Genomic DNA, 27772 nt, shown 5'->3' with positions numbered 1-27772 from the left:
ACGTTTAGAAAGCAAAACATATGGAGCTGTAATCATAACCGTGTATAAAATGATTACAAGTGCTCACTGTTTAACCACCTCTAGTGTTCATTCCTGTTGGAAACTGCAGTAATATGTACTTATTGGTATGTATTTCGCGTCTTGCGAAAACGTTCCCACAGGTATTATCACTCAATCTATTATTAATTGTGCTCAGATGAATATCAGAGCACTTCTAAAGAAAAGCATAAAAGTAGTACACCCCTTGTTGTCCAGTGTCCCAATTTTTGAACTGATATTTTAAAGACATTCTTACTGGCATTAAACACACGTCATGCTTTTCATTTCACATTAGCTTAATACAGATGTGTGGATTAAGATGAAATGTGGTGTTTGGTGAGCATAGATAAATCCGTTATCATGCACACGCACACATCCGATTTTTTGTTCTCTTGCCTAAAAACAAGGGACTTTTTTAACTGGTCTACTATATTTAGCCATGCACACACACATACACACACACATACACACACACAGTCACACACATACTCACCATCTCTGTTTCCTGTCCCCTGGATTCTGGCAGTAGCGGTTTCTCTTCGGTGAACTGCTGATCCTTCATGCCAGCCATCCTGGAGAGCAACCTGCAATCACCATGGCAACACACACACACCTGAGATTAACAAAACTATTCGAGAGCAAACCAAAATCTAATCAAATTCGTCTGGTGCTCCAATATTGTAACATTACCTACAGCACTTAAACCTTGTATACTGCCCCTGCTGGAAAAAAAATCTGATCATACCAGCTTAAAGACCCCATGATATCAAAATGGTAGTTCTTCATGATAACAAAATTGTACTTTTGTGGCCTTTACTCCACTATCTGTTAGCTTTTAGCTGTTAGCCTCTCGGATTTCATCAAGAATATCTTAATTTTTGTTCCGAAGATGAACTAAGGTTTTACAGGTTTGGAATGATATGAGGATAAGTAATTAAAGGAGAAGTTCACTTCCAGAACAAAAATTTACAGATAATTTACTCACTCCCTCCTCTTCAGTCATAAAGAAATTATGTTTTTTGAGGAAGAAATTTCAGGAACGTTCTCTATATAGTGGAATATATCTATATTCTACGGTGCTCGTGAGTTTGAACTTCCAAAATGCAGTTTAAATGCAGCTTCAAAAGAGTCTAAAGGATCCCAGCTGAAGAATAAGGGTCTTATCTAGTGAAATGGTTATTTAAAAAAAAAACAATTGACAATTTATACATTTTATACATTTTAAACTCAAATGCTTGTCTCATCTAGCTCTGTGTGAACTCTGTGTATTCCGGTTCATGACAGTTAGGGTATGTTGAAAAGCTCCCATCTAATTTTCTCCTCCAACTTCAAAACTGTCCTACAACACTGCTGTTTTACCTTTTTTTGTAAAGGGTGTTTGACCCTCCTCGCACGTTCTCTTTGTAAACACTGGGTCGGTACTTCTGCAGGGATGTAGAGTGATTTTGAAGTTGGAGGAGAAAATGTTTTTGTTTATAAAATGTAATTGTTTTGAACCAGAATACACAAAGTTCACGCAGAGCTAGACGAGCATTTGAGGTTAAAAAGTACATCAATTGTACATTTTTTTAGAAAATAAACAATCGTTTTGCTAGACAGGACCCTTCTTCCTCGGCTGGGATCATTTAGAGCTATTTGAAGCTGCATTTTAACTGCATTTTGGAAGTTCAAACTCACGGGCACCATTGACGGCCACTATATGGAGAAAAATCCTAAAAGGCTTGCCTCAAAAAACGTAATTTCTTCATGACTGAAGAAAGAAAGACATGAACATTTTGGATGGCAAGGGGGTGTGTAAATTATCTGTACATTTTTGTTCTGGAAGTGAACTTCTCCTTTAATGACAGAATTTTCATTTTTGGGTAAACTATCCCTTTAAAATTGACTGAATTTCTCTTTCAGACAGACAGAGCACAAATAATGATGACTCATCCTGCACTACAGATTTTTGTCCAATCAGATGTTTTCTACTATCCAAATGTCCCTCCCCCTTTTACCACCTACAACCATGTAACGTGTGTAGGTTTATGGTTGTGATGTAACGAAAGCGTACTGACATAACCTCTTCAATATGTCCTGCCCAAACTTCCTGCATCAATCGAAAATATGTAACAACTGCAGTTGTTAAACAGTTTCCTAGGGGTCTTTAAGATGGTAAAGCTGGTCAAGCTGTGATCTCAGACCCAGTTTGGTTGATCTCAGCCCAAGCTAAACCAGTTTGCTTAGTAACCATGGCTGCGTCTCTTTCCACCCCCTAGTTCTCTATGGAAAGAATCAGCATATCGTAAACATGATTGCAGGCACCAGCAAGGACCTTGATCCAATAAACATTGGGATACTAATGACTCAATTACATGCAACATGATTATGACATCATGCAACATCACTATTCTGATGACTTGAAGGACTGAAGAAGACAATGTTTTCAAGAGGAGAATATGCTCACTAGGAGTTTCAGTGCACTGGAACATCTTACAAAATGAAGGAAAGAAAAGGAGGTGACTTGTGGCCAAGTATGGTGACCCATACTCAAAATGTCTGCCTGCCTGGGCAGTGTACTAAATACTAAACTAGGGCGCAGATCGAGACACACCCCATGTAAAACCCAGCTATCATCTGAAGCTAATCTGAATCTGTGGTTATGGGGTTTTGTGGACTTAACATGAGGTGGCATTGTGAACATGGCTTGAATGTTGTTTGGTGGTTAGGTTCAGGATGACACAAAAAGACACAGACTTGTCAGTCGCCAGGAGCACATGGCCAATTGTGACATTGGCTCACAGGTTGTCTGAAGGTATCCGTTGATGGATGAGACAATGTACTTTTCCACTAGGAACTTATTAGACTCCAGCCGTGTAGCTGAAGGTAGTCGGCTCATGGGAGCTTCGCCAGTGTCAACTGATATTTCGATAACACGACACTAAGCTAACAAACACCTCCAAAGCCTACTGCTAACATTATTAGTCTCAAATAGTTCTGCAAACACATGTATATAGATGAAGATTATGAAGCCTGCCGTTATTTACAGGCAATATTGCTAGCATAATCATTCAGGCTAAGCAACAGTAGTTTATTTAGTAGCATTTCTGAACATCTAACATTCCTGCCAAGGATTAGTTCACTTGCAGAATAAAAATTCCCTGATAATTTATTAACCCCCAGGTCATCCAAAATGTTAATGTCTTTCTTTTTTAAGTTGAAAAGAAATTAAGGGAAACTACTGAGGGAAACATTCCAGAATTTTTGTTCATATAGTGGACTTCAATGGGAGCCAACAGGTTGAAGGTCCAAACTGCAGTTTCAATGCAGCTTCAAAGGGTGCTACACGATCCCAGCCAACTAATAAAGGTTTTATCTAGCAAAGTGATTGGAGAAACCTTTTCATAGTTCCTAGAACTATGGCGGAAGTTCCTGCTATTTGGTGTGTTCACACCACAGGAACTAGCAACGTATTTGGTTCTAATTAGTACTGAATTAGCTCCTACTGCAGAGTAGGGTCTAAAATAGTTCTATTAGACCTACCAGTGATGTAAATATACACTGATTGGTGAAACGCATATGAAGCACTGGCTACCTGGCATTTTTTAAATGTCAGCTGTGTAAAATTATTTACTCCACGAACATGGTAAACAGCGATAATAATGGCATTTAGCTACCTGTTGTCTTTGCAGCATTGTGTTCTTTTTTCAGTCTCGATGATATGTGACACTGCAAGTTTTCGTGCTCTTTTAATGGCGTAAATTGTGCATTTATATTACATCTCCATTACCACGAAACCCACAACGCACAACAAAAACAGCTCCGGTCACGGCGTCCTCTATTCACTGATTGTTGACATTTGTAAATGCCACGAATAAAGACGTCCCTGTTGGCCGTCCCTGAAGTTCCTGCTGCTGGTGCGAATGCAACCAGGAAAATGGCCTGAGGGGGAAATTGGTTCTGTTGGAACCACCATTCTGGCTAGTTCCTAGAACTACATGGTGCGAAAGCACCTGTAGTCATGTTGGTAAGGTCATAAACGTATAGGCGAAAGTACCGACCCAGTGTACACAAAGCAAATGTGCAAAAATTCAAATATTTTGCTTTACCCTATCGTTTTGAAACGGAGTACACAAAGGAAGAACTAACCACATGTGACATTTCCTACGTGATTATGTAATGCGTGAATTTGAGCTAATGCAAGATGAGCATTTGTGGTTAAAAAGTGTAAAAAAAAAATTAAAAAGGTAAGACCCTTATGCCTCGGCTGGGAAAAAATAACCATGAATTTAACAGTAAAAGACTAAAAGTGCTACAGTAAAATCCTGTTAAATGGTTAACAGTAATTCCCCAACTATATATGGTGAAAAACTGTGTTGGATACTGGATGTAATTTTACGGTAGTATACCGTTTTTCAAAGTGGAAAAAGAATGTAAAATTTACAGTGAATAACCGTAAATTGACATTCCCAGAATTCCCATGTGTTACATTTTTTGATGTTTTTTATTAAAATAACTATGTTTCTTAGTTTTTTCTTATCAGTTTTATAAATTTGAATTGTATGTTACACCTAATGTTGTTATATTAATGTTTATTGCATTATTTCATTTTCATGTGTGTTAGATGGTGTTTAGTGTTTGCCTGTATGACACTGTGCACCTTGTATATATATGTTAGTATTTAAAAGCTGCTTGTGATGGGCTTTGGTTCATCATGTGACTTTCTCATCACCACCAGATTTGCTTATCAATGTATTACAAAGGTACAAAACAGATTTCAGTACTTCAGTATGTTGGTTAACATTACAGCAGGTAATGAAATTACGGTATTTAAAATGTAAGTTTAAGTTAAAACCATAAAACCTAAAACATTGCTACTGTATTTTTTAAGGTAAAATTCCAGTGTAATCACAGTTTAGAGCCCTTTGAAGCTGCACTGAAACTGGAATTTGGACCTTCAACCTGTTGCCTCCCATTAAAGTCCACCATATGGTGGAAAATCCTGAAATGTTTTCCTAAAGAAAACTTTTTGACTGAAGAAAGAAAAACAAAAAACATTTTCACTCCAAACAGCGCTGAGTGAAATACGGACAAACCCAGTAACTGGATTGTTTTGACCAAGAGGTTGGGTTAAATGTGTAACCCAACCTTCTGTATAGTAACCCAACCGCTTGTCAAAACAACCCAAGCTTTGAGTTTGGCCGTATTTACCCAGTGCTGGGTTCTATTTAACCCAGCATTTTTTAGAGTATTGGATGACATGGGGTTGAGTAAATTATCAGGAATTTTTTATTCTGGAAGTGAACTTATCCTTTAATAACACAAATGCTGTGGAAATGACTAAACAAGAGTATGAATGAGAAATAAAAAAGTAAAAACAACCTCATCAGATACTCAAGATGACAGAACACTTTGATACATCATTCTCTTGGAAGAGTTGCACAATAACTGGGTTTAATTCAGAACACTTCAAGTCATCAGAAAGTCATTCCACTCTTATATCCTGTCAGTGCCAAGAGCTGCATGATTCTGGAATCATGGGCAGTGTAAATCAAACCCTCGGATGTGAACGGATAGAATGATTCAGAGCCCTGCAGGGAATGATTATTTTGGTTGCATAACACCTCGCATGAGGTGATTATAACGAGGTCTAGACATGACCACAATACTCTCAATTGGCCTCCCTCTCTCCCTCCCTTCCTCTCTGTCACGATCTCTCCGTTGATCTATCCCGGCTTCCCGCCTCCCCCACATGTACTGACCTTTCTCAGATCATTATTATAATCGTTAGCGCTCTGTTTTGCTACACCATAATAGAGCAACATTTTTTACTCTTTCAAAACAGAACGTGAGTGGTGCTTGCCAGTGCCTCCTCGCAACCACAATTGTTATGTGGTTTCTGAGGTGTTCTGGGTGTTTTCTAGCTTGTTGCATGTAGCCCAAGTCAGCAGAGCCCTGCCCAAGTCTCAAGATATTCTGGTCACAAGATAAATCCTTAGCTTATACAAGTAATACTACACCTCTCCACAACAAGCTTCAGAAATTAAGGTGGGAGCTACATGCCGAATTTCATACTGAGGATTATGAGCAAGTAATATGAGCAATAGTAATAGCAACCTTAGCTTCTACCAGTAACTAAATATTGAATAAACACTGACTGGTTTTGGATTGTATGGGTAGAGATAAATACATTAGAGACAAAATCAACCCGTCTTGTTTGCAGCAGAGATTTCTTTTTTGTGGGTTCTGTACCCCGTCAGTGTTGCTATGGTAACCTCTAGTAATGCCAGTAGACGCCCCTGCAATCTTCAGGGAGTTGGATAACCTTTATCTTTCCTTCTTTATCCTTTTCGACAGCATCACTGCTAATCCTAACTGCAGTACTAGACAAAAATAGAGTTCGGAGTCATCAAGATATTGTGGTTACTCTCAGACATGTTTAGAGCAGAGAGAGGTTGAGCAGATGACTTCAGCCAGCGCTGAAAAAAAAGAAAATATGACAATGGAAAGACCATTGGGAGAGTATTCTGTCAGACAACAAATCGATAAATCTGCTCAAAGGCAAGGGTCTGACCTAATACACAGAATCATTATCAATACCTGGAAACTGGGTTAGGACAATATGTGTTTTATGCTGTGCGCAAAAACTATTACAACTTAATCTATGTCTGATGGAATTCTTGAAGGATCTTGGCACGAAACGGCAAGACGCTAAGCAGTACGGTCTTTTTGGCATCGCTGTTGGGTTATACAAGTGATCGAAGTTTTAATTAGCCATTTGGATGCTAACATAATCGAGGTAAACGAACATGACTGCATAAGCAAGGTGTAGAGAGTGCTAAGTACCACCCACATGCTGGCAGAATTGAATATACCAGGAAATAAAAATAAATTAATTTATGTGAGTGTGCAAGTATGGGAGAAATCAGCAGAAGACCTGAAGATACTGTAGTTTTAAAAAAAGCACTTGTTGCTGCCTGGAGAAAGTCAAATGTCAAGATAAATACAGTATCTTCCTTTTACACATAATAAAAACTGGCTTGATTGCTGAGTTAGTTTTCTCTGTTTTTGTTAGGGCTGCCCCCTAATAGTCAACTAACCGTTAGTTGATGAGGCTTGGTCGACCAAAATTTGCTTAGTCACAGAAAAAAAAAAAAATATCACAGAAAGTGGCGAAGTTACAGAGTCCGTGGTGGAAAGATCGTTAACGGCTGGTCTATGCTGTAATATAATACATCGTCCAGAACATTCAGACACTCACCTATCATTCATCGACCTCAAATATGGCTTTTCATCTGAAATATTTAAGTAGTAGCAACTTCACATGGCCGCTCAATGTTAACCTAGTTAACACGAGTGTGGAAGCTGAACAGTAGCGTGCTTCCTGCATGACAGATGCGGTCACTTAAAATACTCCGTCATTTTTGGTCATACAGATAAAAGTAATAAATCTTTCGAATCTGTAAAGACTCTATGTTTATTTGTGTGCACTCAGAATAACAACAAAACGTTGCGCTTTTGTAAAATAATTAAAGCAAGCAGGATGCCCTTTCTGCCATCTCAGTCTCTTGTGAACTTGAGAGCGAAACTTTGAAACTCTGTGTATACTTGCCTTACAGACATGAAAAAAAATATAGAGAGAGAGAGCGAAATGTCTACCTTCAAATGAACCAATTCAAATGGAAAACAAATATCCATAGATTATGTAATCCATATGAAACATTAAAACAGACGCATCCACTACTGTGGAGATGCCGAGTCAGTGTCGCCAACTTTATCTCTTAAGCCTAAAACAAAGAAAGCACTAGTTTATCAATAAATTACTAAAACGTTAATGTAGTCTCCTTGCTGTTTTTCCCTGACACATTCATAAGTATTATATCTGCTGGTGTCACTTAAGCGCTTATTAGGCTTTGTAGATAATTAAAGGCTCATTATCATTTTTATTTGATGTATATGGTTTATTAATAAACATGCAGCTAATGCTTAAAATGAACAACTAGTCGACCAGAAAGATCTTTAATCGAGGGCAGCCCTAGTTTTTATAGAATGAATGATCTTTTTGTTCTTCTAATGTGTATATTTCACTCATGTCCAAGATTCTTAAATCCATTTTATAAGGTCAAATGTTGAGGGTGATGGAAGATGAAACTTAAATGGGCATAACAGCACAACTAGCTCACATAACCCTCACACTAAATAGACAGTTCCAGCAACTTTGCAGTCATAAACTAAAGCACACCCTAGTCCATTAGACCTGTGTTTCTCAACTCCAGTCCTGGGGATGTATTAGATGCGTCATTAATAATACATTTGATTCAACTCATCGGATTCTGAGTGTTGGATATGGAAGCATCTAAAACATTCTGGAGTAGAGAAACACTGCAGTAGCAGACAATAACAGAATATGTCTTTTTATTAGAAAACTAATTAAAAAGACATAAAGCAGCTGTGGAACTCACAAAAAACTTCTTGTAATCTCAACCCCTTAGAAAGCTCACTTCACACCTCCAGTGGGATTCTGGGTGACATCTGAAGGACCAGTCACGGCTATCTGTACCACCAGAATCAACCATGTTTCCAACCTCTCACACTGCCGCTTGTCAGGGAGCTGCCTGGTGCTGTAAGCCAGGCTGACAGAAGGTGAGTTGGTATGTGGTCCTCAATAACGGCATTTTACCTTGGCCAAAAGTACTGTAACCTGGCCGAACCTTTTCTTAAAACAGGTTTCTACTGTATGGAAACCAGGGATATTAGGTGTGGTTTCCTTGAAACATTAATGGTTCCATTTTGATAAATAGCCTGTATCTAAAAGCTTTCATGAAGCTATCTTTCGCCCAAGCCTGGGCATTTATCACAGCTGCACACCTATTTAGGTCAGAGCAGAATACAATCAAGCCTATAATAGCTTTCTTCACTCATGTGCAGTCATATTATTCACAGAGATTTTTCATTTGTTGTAGTTCATTAACATGAAATTGGTGTGACGTGGCTCAGTTGATTATAAGCTGCATTGGGGGCACTGGAGGTCAAGAACTGCAGAAGGCAAATTAAGTTTTGAAGGACCCTCTTGAACAGAAAAACACCCACCAATACAGAACAATGGACATCAAGGTCGATATGGAGCTTTGCATATGAACATTTATTTCATTATCAAATAGCATGTAGCTCAAGCAACAACTGATTGAAAGACATTCAAGACTTGAACGGATTGGTCAGACACTGAAGGCTGGAACAATCGACAACTATTGGGCGATGGATGATGAGTAATGATGGTTACTGACACTTGACCTTGCTTGGCCATTGCCCAGTGATTGGTCGACAAATCAAGGTGTGATCATTATGTGGTCAGACAGCAACGGGCCATGGATTACAAGCAAAAAGACGAACAAAAAATGAAGGGATGGATGCTAAAAAACGGAAAAGAAAGGCTACAACCTCGGTTACAGGCGGAACTACGTACATTGTCTGCAGCAGGCTCTGTGGAACCGTGCAGCTAGTCTTGGATGGGAAGTTCCAGAACAATCCGGGCCCCATCTATCAGTACAAAACAAGATCCATTTGTAATTCAGCTATACACAATATTCGGTATTCAGAAAACTCTCACAGCAAGTACGTTGAGGTATTGAGGAAGCCCCCTCCGACACTACAATTCAAACTTGTCTCAGGGCATGCCTCTTACAAAGAGATGCTTAATGAAAAGATTCCAGGCAATGTACAAAATCCTCTAGAAATGACATTCTTTATATAAACCTCAAGCCAGGAGAGTTTTTAGTAAAGTAAAGCTAACATGCAGTTTATTGAAGAATCTTTTTCCATGCTCAGAGAAGGAACAGTACGACATTTCTAACAGGGAAGGCTTCCAGGAGGTATGGGTTTTGTAAGAGTGAGACAGAAAAGTTTCCAAGGCGTCTGTTGCGTTGTTATGTAATGTAGAAATGGGGGCATCTCGTTGTTGTCTTGCAGGAAGATTTAGCGAGAAAAAAATAATTAATCACAGCCTTGCATCAAGTTGCATCAGTGCTGTCTTTTTTTACAAGGGTGAATGTATCTGAAGGATATCCGTCCTTTTCAGTTACTCGTTTTCAAAACCATGCCACATATTAACATTCATCTTTACAGATCCAATCATCCCACACATTAATAACTGAAGTACCTTCAGTTGCACGGCATGCCGTCAACCATGTATGACAAAGGTGTGGCAGTTGTAGCATAAAATGCTTTTGTTTTAAATTCAAAATATTGTCATCTTAAGGCACATGCTAACAACATCATCCATCACCCCTTTAAAACTAAAAGTGTCAAGCCTCATGATAAGTCACAGTTTATCCACCCTGGAAAGTTCCACGGCCCTCCTGGCCTCCTATGCGAGCTGGCACCCAACCAGGTACACTGGCGTCAGATACTCTGTGAAGTGTTATTGAGATTAGAAAAACAAAAGCTCTGCTTATCTGTTATTACACAGACCTGAATACTTCTCAGCACCACAGCAGATAGCATTACTCCAATGAACGAGAAAGGACACCTGTTAGTGGACTTACCCTGAATTTAAGGGGTGGTCTGGATGGACTGCGACTGGCTTGTTGTTTTTGGCAAAGCTTCCCTGTCTGACGCAGTTATTTTGCGGGGTTAATAAATTTAACCTGTCGACCTCCCATTCACGCCAATGCAGAGGCTGGAACTATGAAGCGTAGCTTATGACACAAGCTCTGTAATTCTCGCAGCAGGGACTCTAATGGTTCTCTTGAGATCCCTCAGGGCCCTGTGTTGGGGCACTTTTGGATCCGATGTGTATCTTCATACAGCACCGGAACAATTAAGTATTCAACATAACCTAACAACAGATGTTCTAGAGTTCTCTTGAATGATCAGTCTAATCTGTGCCTCCACAACAATGACCACAATAAGTAAGGAGATATTTCTTACCTCTGCTGAAGGAGTGTGTTCTGTTATCGTCTAAAAGGATTCTGATGTGTTTAGCCTCTTTGTTGTTTGCTCGTGAGTGCGTTTTCGGAGCGATGCTGTCTACCCAGTGAGGGCTATGCTTTGTGAATCTCTCTACCTCAGTTCCACCCTCCCTCATTCGCTCACTCTTCCCCTCCCTTCTTTTGCTCTGTAATAAACAGAGAACACGTGTCCTCTTGGATGATGCAGCCTGAGCCATACCAACAGATGAGAGTGAGATAGAGGGCGGGAGAGAGAAAGAGCAATCACAGAGAGGGACAGAGAAGAGGGACACACAAGGAGAGAGACCGAGAGATAAGAAATTGGATACAGGAGAGGAGGGAAAGAATAGCGAAGGGCAGACAAGAAGGAAGGATCCAAGGAGACAGAGAGGAGAAAGAAATAGTGAGACAGGGATATTGAGTAAAGCCTGGAGGCTTAGGATGAAAGACTGTCCAATTAGACCACAAGTGGCAGCTCTGTACAAACGATTCTTGCACTTCAGGGAGAAGGCACAAATTTGGCAGCATGAGCTTTTATCGAGTCTGTTTTTACTAGAAACTCTTCTCCCAAGATTATAAGCGCATATTCATATACACACCCAAACAATGCTATAACAAACCCACACATTTACTTATCACAGCGTGATTCGAAGACACAGACACATACGCCCATGCACATGTTGGTAGAGAGCAGTTTTCTTCTTTTTACTCTTTTAAAGCAATTTGCACTTTTCCCTGAAGACTACTTCTAATGTTAGTCAAGGATTCTTGCACCAAAAACAGTTATAATTAAAGGGTTAGTTAAATCTGTCATTAATTACTTACCCTCATGCTGTTTCTAACCTGTAGGACCTTTGTTCATCTTCAGAACACAAATTAAGATATTCTTGATGAAATCCAAGAGTTTTCAGACCCTGCATAGACAGCAATGCAACTATCATGTTCAAGGCCCAGAAAGGTAGTAAGGATATCATTAAAATAGTCTATGTGACATCAGCCGTTCAACCTTAATGTTACAAAACTATGAGAATAGTTCTTTGTGCACAAAGAAAACAAAAATAACAACTTAATTTAATAATTTCTTCTTTTCTGTGTCAGTCTTTGCTTTGTGTATCTTACATAGAACGTCTGTCTCTCAGTTCATTGGGCCTCGTTCATGAAACACAAGCAGAACAAATTTTGTGTAAATCGTCGGTAAAGCCGTTCTGACATAAACTTTCGAAATTATAAAAATGTTTGTATTTTCAAAATGTTAGTTGGTATGAAAGAAATGTACACCTGCTTCCTACCATGTGTAAATGGTACGTAAAATTTACCCTTGCCCTCTTTTTGAAGTGTTATTTTTTTGCTGAGTTGATAACTGTAAAACGCAGTGCTCGTTACTGTGGCTATTTACCATGTCGTAAATAGAGGAGGGGTGCGACAAATACCGACCAACCATCCTACTTGTACAAAAACTGGCTACAACAATGGAGAAATCAGCATTACTGGTTTCTGTTTTTTTATATTTAGAAAAAATCCTTAAAAATGAGATACTAGTAATGAGTTGCTGCCATGGATATTCCAAATCATAGCAACTAAAGCGTCTTAGCTGGAAAAACACTGTGCCACCAAAGCAATTTCAAGTGCTACCAGCTAGTTGTTGTAAGTAGAGTCGTTTTTAGCTGGCTAAAACTCTTTAGTGGACACACTTTATTGAATATTTGTTGTTGGGCTTATGGCCTATTAGTCTTTTTTGCATTTATGCAATATACTGGAGCCAGCTACTATCAAATCATAGTACACGTTTAACTATCAAATTGGACGTTTAGGAAATATTTGGAGATTTTTTTTTTTGGGAAAGTCTGTTTTATGCACAGATTACTTAGAATTTGCAAGTTTCATGAATGAGGCCCATTGTCTGTATATTCTGATTTAAAGAAGTACAGGGCAAAAAAATGTACGTCATCCTCTTTTGAAATCTTCAGTCAAGTTCATGAAGATGGTTTTATGTACAGTGTACGTCATCTTCTGCTTGTAAATAAAGCACAACGCATTCGTTCATTTTTGTTTCATTTGTGCACAAAAGGAATGTAATGTTCATAACATTACAGTTGAATCACCGATGTCATGTGGACTATTGCAACGATGTCCTTGCTACCTTTCTGGGCCTTGAATGTCTCAGCTACATTCCTGTCTATGCAGTGACAAAAAGTTTGTGGATTTCACTACAGATATCTTTATTTGTGTTCCGAAGATGAACTAAGGTTTGTAACGACATGAGGATATGAGTAATTAATGACAGAACTCCCATTTGTGGGTAAACTATCCCTTTAACATACCCAAAGGATGGAAAAACTGCACCATGCCTTGTTTCCCCCTATGGTCCCACTGTCTTTAATATTCTTTAATGCTGTACCAAGAGAAACATTGCTGGCTAGTGTGACTCAGCCAGTAGCTTCTGGCTGGAAATTGTCAGCAATTTTGAAATGACTATAAAACTTTCCCTGGCAATTCTGAGGGTTTTTTTGCTGTTGGAAAGTCCATATAACACACTATGGAGCCAGAATCAGGAATCTAAATAAACTTTTCTCATTATCTTGTTGGCACAGTTGAAAAGCCAAGGGGGGAAGGGAGCACATGCCAACCCACTAATGTTCCTAGATTTTAACAATATAAAATCAAATGAAATATGTACACATTTGGTGACTGAATCAGCCATGCCAGCCTCCTGTCAATCTTTGAGAGAGATGTTAAAGCCAACCTACTGTATTTCAGCACACTTGAATGAGAAATGTCACATACAATCAACTCACATTATTCTGCAGTCTGACATATTCTTTGCTGAAGGCTGATTTCCGCTCTTCAACTCAAAACTTGCTAAGCTCAAACCAGCCCTAAATGATTATGTTTAGCTTCATTAGGAATTATAGACTAGTTATTGCCACATGCTGTACGCAAGAGTGCAGCATAGTATACATTCCTACCTGCTTCATTGTTTGTTGCAAATTAGAGACAGTCACACATTCTTGGTTCACAGTCTTGCATGCTAATTGACCCTTATTTGTCCATATATTAGCTCTGTGATAAAGAGAAATAGGTCAGTCGCCTTTTTTGGAAAGGTCTAGAACAGTAGATGGAGTATAGCCAGGTTTTAAGTGGTGAATTGGGAGAAACCTGGCAGCAGAGTGGACCGCAGTTGATAGGCTAAGCACGTTTGAGTCCTTGTTTATCTGAGGTTTGGTTGTCTGTACCTGTGCCAATTTGACAACCTTAAACTGCTCATTGGTAAGCAAGACATACCCAAGGCACGTGCTGTCACAGAGACAACACAGCTGGCTCGCTGCAATTTGGAGAGTGTCAATATTGGACATCTTTGTTTGGAGCATACATGGTCAGAATAAGGAGTGTCAGAGAGTGACGTACATTGGAAGTTGACAGAATCCTCACGGGAACTCTGGTACAGTAATTTAGAGGTGTACTTTTTTACTTCTGAACTATCATTTGCTTGAAAATGGACTGGCAACAAATCCAGACAATGTTCATCACAATTGCCATGCCTCATGTGGAGTTATGTGGTCCTGTAGTTTCATTAAATTTAGGTATGTACTTGTTGAATCCAAATTTGTAGCCTGTTCTTTGCATTAATGATGGAAAATCAACTTTGTTTTAAATGTGATTTGAGTTGTTTTTTCATAACTGATACTTCCTGTGCTAGCAATTACCACCTTGTTAATTCCCACATAGACTGAAGTTGTCTCAGCACATGCTTGAATTAAAAAACTAGTAATTTTGACTTTTTTTCTTAGAATTGCATGATACAAACTCACAATTCTATTTTTCTCATAATTGCTTGATACAAGCTTGCAATTCAAACTTTTTTCTCAGAATTGCATGATACAAACTCAATTCTGTTGTTCTCAGAATTGCATGATACAAACTAACAATTCTAACTTTTTTCTTAGAATAGTGATAAAAACTCATAATTCTGACTTTTTTCTCAGAATTGAGTGATAAAAACTCACAATTCAGACTTTTTCTCAGAATTGCCTGATAGAAACTCACAATTCTATTTTTCTCAGAATTGTGCGATACAAACTCACAATTCTGACTTTTTTCTCCGAACTGCAAGATAAATTCGCCGTTGCAAGTTATAATATCAGAACTGCAATATAAACTCGCAATTCAATTTTTTTTCAAACAAATGCGAGTTTGTATCTTGCAATTCTGAGAAAATTTCTCAGAATTGCATGATGCAAACTAGCAATTCTGAATTTTTCTCGCAATTGCAAGTTATAACATCTGAATTGTGAGATATGAAGTCAGAATTAAGTCAGAGTTATTCTTGCAATTCTGACTTTTTTCTAGCAAATGCGAGTTTGTACCTCACAATTCTGACTTTTTCTTGCAAATGCGAGTTTCTCGCAATTCTGACTTTTTTATTGCAAATGCGAGTTTATCTCGCAATTCTGAGGGAAAAAAAGACTAAATGTTCTTAATCACAATTCTGACTTAATTCACAACTGGGTTATAAAGTCAACAATTGTGAGATTTAGTCATACAATTCTGAGACGAAATTCAGAATTCAGAAATTCATATCTCATTCATATTGGCTTCCATACCGTTTCCGCCACTGAATAAAACATAAAAATGGTAATTGCGACTTCACAATTCTGACCTTTTTTCTTGCAATTGCGAGTTTACATCTTGCAATTCTGACTTTATTTCTCAGAATTGCAACTTTATTTCGTGCAGTGGCGAGTTTATATCACGCAAAAAAAAGTCAGAATTGCAAGATGTAAACTCGCAATTGCAAGAAAAAAGGTCAGAATTGTGAAGTCGCAATTACCATTTTTATGTTTTATTCAGTGGCGGAAACGGTATGGAAGCCAATGTGTAGTTGCCCATGAAAAAAAAAAACACACCTACAAGTTGTAGGTTGTTGCTATGCGGTTGCTAAGGAGTTTCAGCACATAAGTTGTCTCAGCACATGCTGAAGTACAAATTGGATTCTGTCTGAAACACGATGCTTTTTATATGTGGTAATGTGCCACTCTAATGCAGAGAAAAAGAACACGAGAGATGGACAGCTGAGCTATGACTCATCCCTCCATTATAGCAGGAACGAAGGAGAACAGGTCACTCGACTCGATATTTATGAATGTTTTTTGCTCATCAACCGAAATGCACTTGTCCATCAAAACTGGCATCGTCTGACACTGATAGAGAGAACGTAAAACAATGTGAGGAGAGGGGTGATGAGACAAAGAGACATACAAAAACACAGGATAAGCCACCATTTATACAATCGCTCAGCCTATTTATAACAGACAGATCAACCTGCAGTGAAAAATACACCAAACAAAAGAAAGAGGCATTGCAAGTAGCTCAGAATGGTAAGGGCAGTCTTGCAACACCATATTCGTTCCGACAACATCAGCAGAGTTTCCACAAAGATTGTTTTGTCTGACAAGGCAAGGAGGGCAGTGCCTAGTCAAAAAACTACATTTTTGGTAAAGAGCTTACCTTTTTGTTCTGTGAATGAACTGAAGGTGCAGCATATGTAAATATTATTGCACCTGTAGTGTTTACAAAGGATCTGATGACTAATAATTTGAAAAAAAGGTCATTATTAATACTAGGCTAGCAGCAGCAAGTGGTACAAATAAAAGCTATACATGCCATTAACCTAAATACATTTGTGAAAAAAAAAACAGAGAGGGGCTTCATTTTAGATGTCCACCACAGGCTCCACCATCAAAAATATTAAAAAGGGGGGGGATAAAACACTGTTCTCAACCTCCCACCTTCTATAGTGCACAGGCTTGTTTGAGCCGGTGTTTCAGAGTGAATGCAAACCCAGTCGGGGAGAGATTAGCCACATCTGAAGAGCAGCGCGGGGGCGTTAGCTTAGATACGGCTAATCCTGACACCTCTGTTTCTCTCCATCTCTCACTCTTTTGCCTCTTATGCCTCCAAGTCGTGTCTGTTCCTTTCAAATGAGAAGGTCTGAAAATCGGCTCACTGGAACGGCTAAGGCGAGAAGCCAAAAGAAGCTCAAAGACAGACATGGGAACACTAGTGGATACTTTTCCACCAACTTGGTTAAAAAAAGATGCAACACAGTCAGCCGAGGACAGATGGGATCTCAAATCGTTCACAGGATTCTCAGTTAAAAACATGAATAATTTAGCAACGAATTAGAGGTCTATTGAGAGAGGAAGAGATTGTGAGACGTCAGTGCTTTTAAAAAAATGTTTTTACTTCAGAATATTTTCAGTGTCTGTGTTATTCACAGTACATCGTCTACTCAAAACATGCAGTGTTGCTACAGAGACAGTGCTATTGTAGATACATTGCGCTTGTGGTAATGAACTTGTTTTAAGACACTGCACACTGGACTACATCTTCATAAAATATTACAGCCTAAGTGTTTGCGCTTCAAGAAACATCTTGCATGCATTGTAAATAGGTTAGCTGTAAATGCCACTGTCATGGATTCTTAATATAAACAGAGACTATTAACAGGGTTATTTGGCAGTAGTTGGGTCAGTTCCATGTTTATCACTCTTAAGAGTAGTACAACTCTATCTCAGGCCAGAAAACAGCCACACTGTGAATCCAGGTCAGAAGTGATTCATTGAGCAACAACAAGAAATGGTAGTGTGTTCTAGGAGACCCAGCATGGGTCATGGGAGAAACACTTGACACCATTCACTAGGAAGCTAAGGAACGGTAACCTAGGATTTTTAACTCTGTATGTAGCGAATGGAATATTTTTTAACAATAAATACAGTGACCTTTAACTTACACGGGTCATTCTACAGAATTGGTGCAAACTGCTGTCCCACGACCAAAAAACACATTTAAAAACCATTTAAGAATTCAAATCTTAGAGGTTTACTAACACCCTTCTATTATCTATTGAAACTCACCAGTAGTTAAAATATCAGTAAGCTTAATTTATATATATAAAATCATAATTTATTGGGTACTTTTAATTGGAAGGTGGCTGTTCTGAACCCTAACCCCTAAATTTCAACTTATGAAAACAATACTGAAAAAATATTTGTATTTTATTTTATTGTTGTTTTTAAAAACATCTTATTGATTTTTTTAGTGAAATTCAGAAACAGATACATACATATTTTGTATTTTCTTTGTAAATCATAAAACTTTATGTAAAAAAAAAAAAAAAGTCCTACATTTTTCATGTCACTACCGAAACAGTGCATGTTTTTGTGCATTGCCTACATTTATGATCAGGAAATATTATGTCACGCTCTCTCTCATAGCTACAGGGTGTGAGTAGATAGGTCAAATGTGAATGTGTCAAAGGTAAATGTGTTCAAAAGTATGAAAAATCTGTGTGTAACTTAAAGGAACATCACTACCAAACACAATTTTTCTACAATTAAGCACACTTTTTTGGGAATTATTTCATAACATTTAGTTTTTAAATATGTACAGCTGTTCAGAAGTGTGCTAGCTAACCATGTTATTGATTAGCATCTTTGAGCTAGGCTCAAAAGCATCTAAAATTGTCGCTACCAAAACATTTAGTGACGTTTCAGTAACAACATCCTTGTTTTTTAGGTGTTATCCCCTAAATTTGTCACTACCGAAAGTCACGACGAAATATGTCATCACTGTTTCGATAGAGACAAAAGGGAACACATAATCTTTTATTTGAGGGAAATAAACAAATGTTTAGTATTTTATTATGTTTTAGTATGTGGGTTAAAATTTAATAATGTGATGTGTTCGCTACCAAAACATTACTGCCACTACCGAAAATGTGCAGTCACTACCAAACATGGGATGTTTTGTCAAAAATAAAGCATACTGAATTATCAACTAAGATGTTATGATAGTTTTTGGTTAAACATATATTCAAACGAATTAATCCTTAATTTTGAAATCAGTGTGATCAACGTTTTGCCTTTTACAAAGAAAAATTGGATTCAAAATACAACAAATCTCATAAATCACAATTGAAAATTGTTAAAATTTTAATTATTGATTTACCTCACAAAAAAAATATTTATATTTGCTTTGTAAATCACAAAATTTTATATCAAAAAAGTGTCCCGCATTTGTCATTTCACTACTGAAACTTTATTCAACTTTAACTACACCCCTAAATTTATGATAAGAAAATATTCATGTGTCACTTTCACTGAAATCTAAAAGGTGTGAGTAGACAGGTCCCATCTTTTTGAGGTAAATGTGTTCAAAAGTCTAAAAACCTGTGTGTAACTTTAAAGAACGTCACTACCAAACACCTTTTTTTCTGCAATTAAGCACACTTGCTAGCTAACCATGTGCTGATTATCATATTTGAGCTAGGTCCAAAAAGTATCTAAAATTGTCACTACCGAAACATTTGGTGAAGTTTTAGTAGTGACATCCTTGTTTTTTTGGGGTCTTATTCCCTGAAATGGTCACTACCGAAACATTTGGTGAAGTTTCAGTAGTGACATCCTTGTTTTTTTGGATGTTGTTCCCTGAACTTGTCACTACCGAAACATGTCATCGTTTCGGTAGTAACAAAAGGGAACACATAGTTCTCATATTTTGGGGAAATAAACACAATTTTAGTACAGTTATGCAAATTTTTTGTATTTTAGTATGTGGGTTAAAATTCTGTAATGTGATTGCTACCAAACCATTACTGTTGCTACCGAAAGTGTGCCGTCATGAACGAACCATGGGATGTTTTGTCAAAAATAAAGCATACTGAATTATCAACTAAGATGTTATGATGTTTTTGGTTCAATATATGAAGAGTTCAGATACAAAACCAGCTAAAAGGCATCTCGGTCAAAAATGAGATAATGATACTGAGTGAATGCTCCTGACTCATAGTACACGTCCATCAAATACTTTTACTTCAAATTCGCTAAATTTCAGCCTCAGCCCAATCAGAAGTGCCAGTACTTACACAGAAACCTATACAAAGTAGCCAGAAGGAAATGCTAATTTTAAAGAAATATCCTTAAAATCCTTAACTTTGCAATCAGTATGATCAACTTTTTGCCTTTTACAAAGAAAAATTGGATTCAAAATACAACAAATCTCATAAATCACACTTGAAATATTGTTCAAATTGTAATTTAAAAAAAAAAAAAAAAAAAAAAAAAAAAAGTAAACATTTAAAATAGAAAGGAAAATTTAAGTAAAATTTTTATAGGTCAATATAACCCTTCTTATTAAATTATATATTATTGTATTTCAGTAGAGACAAATTTGGGGAGAGGAAAAATATTTCAAAACTCTTTAAAAATACAATATGAAATGTATACATTGGATATTATACAATTTGCACACATACAAAATTTGTGGAAAAAGACACTTTTTTTTTTTTTTTTTTACTTTGAACCAATTTTGTCAAATACCCCTTATAGGCAGTTTCTAGTACGTTGGGTGGAAAAAAGTCTTGGGCAGCTATCAAAGTACCTTGATCAAGGGCACAGCAGTCATGGGTTTCACCTTATGCAATTGAATCAGCAACCTTCCGATTACTATAGCCCTCAACCACTATGATGTAACACAATCCTAAAAACAGAGAGAGAAACACTTTAATGGTTCTTAATTTATTCTCATGATACAGTTTACTCTTTGCTAATGCTTTTATTTTACTGTCTAGTTATTCAATAAAGTCACTGCCCTATTTGTAATCTAGCCGCCAAATGATGTAACTTAAAGAGAACTGTAGGGCAACGAGTGACTTTTCTTTAGTTTAGACCTTTCAGAAAGTCAATAAATGCCTCCTGCTCTACCCAAGCCAACTCAGCTGAGGCTGCAGAGAGATAACAAGGTCGATATGACCATCCCAGAGGGAAATATCAATAACTTCCATTCCGAAATCACGGATGAGGTCGACCCGCATTTTACACATGAACAAGCAGCTGGGACTCTCTATATTCATAAACATGCTCATTAAAATAGAGACGATGGAGATATTTGAAATCTGACCGGGCAGAAAAGAAATTTCGAATTCAAATATACACAAGATCTGAAGGATAGATGTTTGCTTTAGAGGTGAAAGAAGAGGGCACCCAGGTGTTAAGACAGGAAGTGATTTGATTTGTCCTTGTGATGACTGACGCAAATAAGACTCGCTCGCACACACACAGTCACGAACAACATGGTGACGCATACAAATGTCACCTCCAATATTCTAAATATAAAAGCTGATGGATTATCAGAAACCAGCACTCTTTATATGACAGCATAGATGCATTAGTGTAAATTATTTATGTTTCAGTCTAAACACCGGAAATAATCTTTGTTAAAATGTTTTGGTTATTGACATCCATGACGTGAACACTCATAAACTCCGCAGGCTTTGACAAAACACAGATGAAACCTGTCAAAGCAGCATCTCGATCTTCTCTAGGATGAATGAATGGAAGAATTAGTAACATCTCTGGGGAAAAAAAAACATTTGAGTGAAAACAATAGAATAAATCGATTTATTGACCATATACCAAATTGAAATGTTGTTTATACACAAATGTTACAGTAAAAAGTCTCTCAGCAACACAAACATACATACGTGTCCCACTTTCTCACACAATCACAAGAAACTCTATTTTTTGTCCTTTTTTGCAACCTTGTGGACTTTCAGGCCTGCAGGTCTGTAATTTTCCTTTTTCTGTAGTTGATAACTAGACTAGAGGCAGTGAGGTGAGAGGACCGGCCCTTTTCCCACAGTTGGAAACTGTTGAGTCCACTCTGGCCTGCTTTAAACAAGCTCCTCTCCAAGCAGTCCAAACGCTCCACCAGCGCTGATGTGTCTTCGTTGTAGGCATTCTGGGACGAGTCCATGGTCCGACGGAAACGACCAATGAAGGTCTGATAAGAAAGATGAGCACAGTTTATAGACAGTTCTTGATGATTCTTATTACTTAAAACAATCGAGCAAAATATAACTCCTAACTTTGAATAAAAACGGCAGTAGAAGTTATCAAAATAAGTAGATGTTATGGTGCGATCCACCAGTTCGGTTTAAATTGAACACCCAAAAACATTTTGTATTTGGAATTTTATAGACATAATAGAAGAATTTAGACATATGTGACCCAGGACCACAAAACCAGTCATAAGAGTCATTTTTTTAATTCATAGTTGAATAAATAAGCTTTCCATTGATCTAAGGTTTGTTAGGATTGTACAATATTTGGCAGAAATAAAACTATTTGAAAATCTGAAATCTAAGGTTCCAAAAAAAAAAAAAAAAAAAAAAAGTTGTCCAAATGAAGTCCTTAGCACTGCATATTACTAATCAAAAATAAAAAGTTTTGAAATATTAATGGTAGGAAATGTACAATATCTTTATGGAACATGATCTTTACTTAATATCCTAATGATTTTGGGCATAAAAGAACATTTTGACCCATACAATGTATTGTTGGCTATTGCTACAAATATACCCGTGCTACTTACGGCTGGTTTTGTGGTCCAGGGTCACATATTAATTTGTTTAGAGCTGCTTGTTTTGCAAATGATCAATATACAGTGCCAGTCATAATTTCTATGCAGGGCATTTAAAGATCAAAATTATGCCCTGAACTTAATTAACATGGAGCTTTGATTGTGTTCACTGATTTAACACTACAGAACTGTACGTCCTATTCCTCCTGGCACATCAGTCTGCCCAGCAACTGGTCAGTACTAGTAATGATTTTAAACGTACTGCTCCCTCTACTGGTTGAAGTAAGAAATATCAGATGGATTAGTACACATCCCTCAGTTATTTAACTGACATGATTTCAGCATGTGAAGCTGTGATCGTAACACCCATTACTTACAGCTTAAAAGTTTAGTTTACTTCCAGAATAATAAATTCCTGATAATTTACTCACCCTCATGTCATCTAAGATCTTTATTTCTTCCTTTCTTTAGGTCGCAAAGAATTTTTTTTTTTTTTTTGAGGAAAACATTCCAGTATTTTTCTTCATATAGTGGACTTTAATGGGACCCAGTGGGTTGAAGGTCCAAATTACAGTTTCAATGCTGCTTCAAAAAGCTCTACATGATCCCAGCTGAAGAATAAGAGTCTTATCTAGCAAAACGATTGGTTGTTTTCTTTAAAAAAATAAATAAATAAAATGTGTATACTTTTTAACCACAAATGCTCATCTTGCACCAGACCAACCTCACGCTTTACGTAGTCATGCTGGAAAGGTCACATGTGACGTAGGCAGAAGTACCGACCCAGTGTTTACAAAGCAAGTGTGCAAAAAAACACCTTTTACAATAACGTTTCCAACGTGATTATGCAATGTGTCATCGCAGAGCCAGTGCAAGATGAGCATTTGTGGTTAGAAAGTATATAAATTTGTATTTTTCTTAGAAAATGACTGATCCTTTTCGCTAGATAAGACCTTTATTCCTCTGCTGGGATTGTGTAGAGCCCTTTGAAGCAGCACTGAAATTGCAATTTTGCCATTCAACCCACTGGTCTCCACTGAAGTCCACTATAAGGGTAAAAATCCTGGAATGTTTTCCTCAAAAACCTTAAGCGCTTTGTGACTGAAGAAAGAAAGACATGAACATTTTGGATGACATTTAGCTTGAATCTGTATGCTTTTTACAATCATAATTGTGAATGTTTCATGAGTACCTATTTAGACATGCTCACCTGGAGGATGGCATTAGCAATCTCTGGGTTTTCTGGGCTGTCAAAATGCAGCATCTGGGAGCCTAAACCATAGTAATACGGCCCCATTTTGTGCAAGTCTACAACAGTGGGATCTGCCCCGAACACTGTTCTCCAGCCCTCACGATACACCTTTGGCAGTTCCACGGACAGCACTCGTCTCTTCCGTTCATACAGGCCCTTGGCCAGCCAAAGTGGCATCTCCATCTTTGTGCCCTGAAACATAAAACAAAAGTATAAATCAATCATGTACACAACGTATGTGTGAAAGGACACAACCTCTTTCTCGTTGCCAGTAAACCACCATACAAATATGTCGTGTTCAGGGACTTATATTTAATGAGTATGCACTGAACTTTCTATCTGTGCAACTCAGTCCAACATACACCAAATCAAACTAACCAACTTTTTCAGTTCCAGTATTAGTGTTAACAATATAGTTTCTGTAATGAATATTTCCACAGTGCCATCCCTGCTGAAAAAAAAACAAAAACAAAAAAACTACAGAAACCACAGAAATTCTAATGGTTACCATTACAAATACCATTACAAACCATCAAATTTTAATCATTACACCATTAAAAATGATTTCCTGTAGTGTGTTTTGGAACATGGGGATTTACTGGTTTTAAAAAGCCACCAATAGAAGGCAACCAATTATCAGTAGAGATCAACAGGGTCCATTAAAACCAATACAATTCCCATTATAACCAGTAAAACCATTAGAAATTCTGTGATGGTTTCTGTCGTTTTTTTTCAGCAGCAATGCTGAAATAGCTGAATCAAAAGTATGTGTTCAATTGTAAGCTGCTTTGGATAAAAGCGTCTGCTAAATTAATAAATGTTAGTGTAACATTTTGCAGTGAAAATGACAGTCATGGAAATTAACATTTGTATATCAAAACAACTCATCCTTTTAGCATTTCATACATATTTAACAGACATAACCATTTTCACAATTTTGCACAATTTGAGAAATGTATAGCTTGGTTGGATGACGTACAATAATAATAATAATAAAAAAAAAAAATCAATGCACAAAAGAGATTTCTCTTTCATGCTCGTCACTTACACTATTCTCATTCGTAACAATAACTTATGTTAAAACGGTGATGAAAAATTGTTGATTGTGTGGGAAATTATGCTATAGATAAGAACATTTATAAAAAATAAAAAAAAAAGTAAACTAAATATTCACTTTGGATTAGCATCATTTAAACATCATAATTCATTTTTAAAATGTTTTTCATAGATTAGGACTTAAGATGTGGGACAAGACCTTCAACAACAATAAGAAATAAAGATTATTCTAATATTCTGTTTCGCTGCTCAAAAAACATTTATTGTTACTATTATTATGTTGAAAACAGGTGAATAGGATTTTTTTTCAGGTTTCTTTGATAATTAGAACAGCATTTATCTGAAATAGAAAGTTTATAACATTATAAAAAAAACTTTTTGTAACATTAAATCTATTTAATAAAAGTATTAATGTCTATAATTTCTTTCCTCAAAAAAAAAAAAAAAAAAAAATTAATTAATTAATTAATAATAATAATAATAATAATACTGACCCCAAGCTTATAAATGGTATAGTGTATAATGCTACAAAAGCTTTTTATTTCAGATAAATGCTGATCTTTGGATCTTTCTATACATCAAAGAATCCTAAGAAAATGTACTCAACTGTTAAATACTGATAATAATAATAATTAATAAATAAATGTTTATTGAACAGCAAATCAGCGTACTATAATGATTTCTGAAGACTGGCGCAATGACGCTGAATATTTATCTGTGGTCACAGGAATAAACTACATTTTAAAATAATTATTTATATTTAAATAGAAAAGTTATTTTAAATAATAAACATATTTCACAATATATTCCTGTTTTTACTGTACTTTGGATTAAATAAATGCAGGCTTGGTAAACAGATCAATAGACTTAAAAAAAAAAAAAAAAAAAACTTACTGTTCAAAAACTTTTGAGTGGTAGTGTACTGTCAACCCACTGTACACAAAACTACTCGGAAAGTTATCACGTATGTTTATAACCGTTTTAAAACAAACATTAAAGTTATAAATGTATTCGAGTACCTCTGGTATGTCGCGGGTCTCACTGGATTTCTCGAGGAACCCGAGTCGCGGGAACGCGCTCTCAGTCCTGCACGGCAGTCGTTCATGAGACAGTAAAATATCATCTAGAGAAAAGAAATTCTCCTCCATTCCGATACCCGGAGGAATAGGCATGTAGGATTGCGAGTCCATTTTTCTTGTTTAGGATACGTGATCTCTAAATCAGCAAACAAAACTTAAGAGACAGTAAAGTAAAGACGAACATGTCAAAACAACAGCACTGTCATTAGCAGCATTTGGCGCGCAACTTCAAATGAAAAGTAATGGAGTATCGAGCACAAGGAGCATCGAACAGACGCGAGTAGTCGATAACAGAGTGATTCACTGCACACTTATACTTTAAAAACACATTAAAGAGAAAATACAAGGTTAGTTAAAATAGAAATAAATAGTAGTTTGGCTGGCTGCTGTACTTATTTTATCGGTTTTAAGTAGCACAGGTATACTTGCAGCAATAGCCAAAAATACCTTGTACGGGTTAAAATTATCCATTTTTCTGTTATGCCAAGAATCATTAGGATATTAAGTAAAGATCATGTTGCATGAAGATATTTAGCAAATTTCCTACCTTAAATATATCAAAACGTAATTTTGATTAGTAATATGCATTGCTAAGAACTTTATTTGGACCATTTCAAAGGCAATTTTCTCAATATTTATTTATTTATTTTATTTTAATAGTTGTATCTCGGCCAAATGTCCTATCCTAAGAAACCATACATCAATGGAAAGTGTATTTATTCAGCTTTCAGATGATATATAAATCTTATGACTGTGTGGTCCAGGGTCACACATGTTAATCCGCAACGTTCTTTTTAGAAAAAATAAAACAATATAAAAATAAGTAATAAAAAATTATTTAAATTAACATGTTTAATTAATGCTACTTTGTGCATTATGTCTGTGTGGATAAAATGTATTCATACTTACCAAAAATCTATAATATGCATTTATCATTTTGACCATTAGATGTCGCTATTTCTTTAATTTACCCACGAGACGTCTGTATTTGCAGTGATTACTACTGTCTGTTAGTTAGAACTGGATATCATTACATGAATGGTCTAATCTAAACATAACAATAATTTAACAGTGGCCTGTCATTAAACAGAATTATAATATTAACATCTTATTAGTATGTTGTAAAATCAAAAGTTGTTTATGATACAATATAAGCAAGTACTTAATAAGTAGGCTACTTGTAACTGCAAGTCATTTTCTGTTCCTAATCATTAGAATGTCTCTGTTGTTTAAAGGTCTCTATCTAGACTGCTGTACATATCTGTGAACTTCATTTTCATATGAATACCATTATATACTCAAATCCATTTTGATTTACAGCACAAATATATGAAAAATAAATTAATGAAGAGGTTATAACAGGTCACTGTCTTCTTTTATAGAGAAAAGACAGTTTAGCAGTTCTAAAGGTCACAGAAAAGACATAAATTATGGTTTTATTTATTCCGCACATATCCTAAGATTACCCATAAATGATATTTATATTCTCAAAATGCTCCAAAATCCACCCTGGAATACAAAACCAGTCCAGAAGGGTCATTTTTTTTCATTTTTAAATAGGATAAGACAATATTTGGCTGAGATACAGCTATTTCAAAATCTGGAATCTGAGGGTGCAAAAAAATTAAATATTGAGAAAATCACCTTTAAAGTTGTCCAGATGAAGCTCTTAGCAATGCATATTACTAATCAAAAATTACGTTTTGATATATTGACAGTAGGAAATGTACAAAAGATCTTAATGGAACATGATCTTTACTTAATATCCTAATGAATTTTGGCATAAAAGAAAAATTGTACCCATACAATGTATTGTTGGCTCTTTCTACAAACATACCCATGCTACTTACAACTAATTTTGTAGTCCTGGATCACTTATAATAATCATGCATTTTATCTTAATTTTAAAAAGCCCCAGCGGAACCAAATGTAATAATTTACATCATTGTCTACGGTTGATATGGTCCTGGTTACAAGATCAAGTCTCTAAACAATTTATAGGT

General features: G+C 36.6%; 2 protein-coding genes across 2 annotated transcripts in view; both read right to left on the bottom strand.

Moving 5' to 3' along the window:
* ndrg4 (NDRG family member 4) overlaps positions 1-11115 on the bottom strand; it is a 30159-nt gene extending 19044 nt beyond the window's left edge. Inside the window, exons 1-3 of the mRNA XM_051098982.1 lie at positions 10945-11115; positions 9482-9555; positions 533-623 (exon numbers count right to left, since the gene is read on the bottom strand). Of these exons, the coding sequence (XP_050954939.1) occupies positions 533-623; positions 9482-9555 (165 nt within the window). The 5' untranslated portion in view covers positions 10945-11115. The remainder of the gene's footprint in view (positions 1-532; positions 624-9481; positions 9556-10944) is intronic.
* A 10283-nt stretch (positions 11116-21398) lies between these two features.
* gins3 (GINS complex subunit 3) lies at positions 21399-26026 on the bottom strand. Its single transcript, XM_051100021.1, has 3 exons — positions 25710-26026; positions 23593-23826; positions 21399-21803 (listed from the first exon to the last, which is right to left on the bottom strand). The coding sequence occupies exons 1-3, from the start codon at positions 25878-25880 to the stop codon at positions 21573-21575; spliced, it is 636 nt and encodes a 211-aa protein (XP_050955978.1). The 5' UTR covers positions 25881-26026; the 3' UTR covers positions 21399-21572.
* Positions 26027-27772: the final 1746 nt, after the last annotated feature.

The sequence above is a fragment of the Labeo rohita genome, chromosome 25 (assembly GCF_022985175.1).
Source record: "Labeo rohita strain BAU-BD-2019 chromosome 25, IGBB_LRoh.1.0, whole genome shotgun sequence".
Taxonomy (NCBI): Eukaryota; Metazoa; Chordata; class Actinopteri; order Cypriniformes; family Cyprinidae; genus Labeo; species Labeo rohita.
The sequence above is the reverse complement of the archived record's forward strand: the minus strand, read 5'-3'. Positions and strand labels throughout refer to the sequence as shown.

What these genes read in the sequence shown, in the direction of transcription:
- gins3 (XM_051100021.1), bottom strand. Translation starts at nt 25,880, where the DNA reads ATGGACTCGCAATCCTACATGCCTATTCCTCCGGGTATCGGAATGGAG. An exon ending in AGACCCGCGACATACCAGAG is followed by an intron (nt 23,827 to 25,709) that starts GTACTCGAATAC and finishes TTTATGTTTCAG; the next exon opens with GGCACAAAGATGGAGATGCC. An exon ending in TTGCTAATGCCATCCTCCAG is followed by an intron (nt 21,804 to 23,592) that starts GTGAGCATGTCT and finishes CTTTCTTATCAG; the next exon opens with ACCTTCATTGGTCGTTTCCG.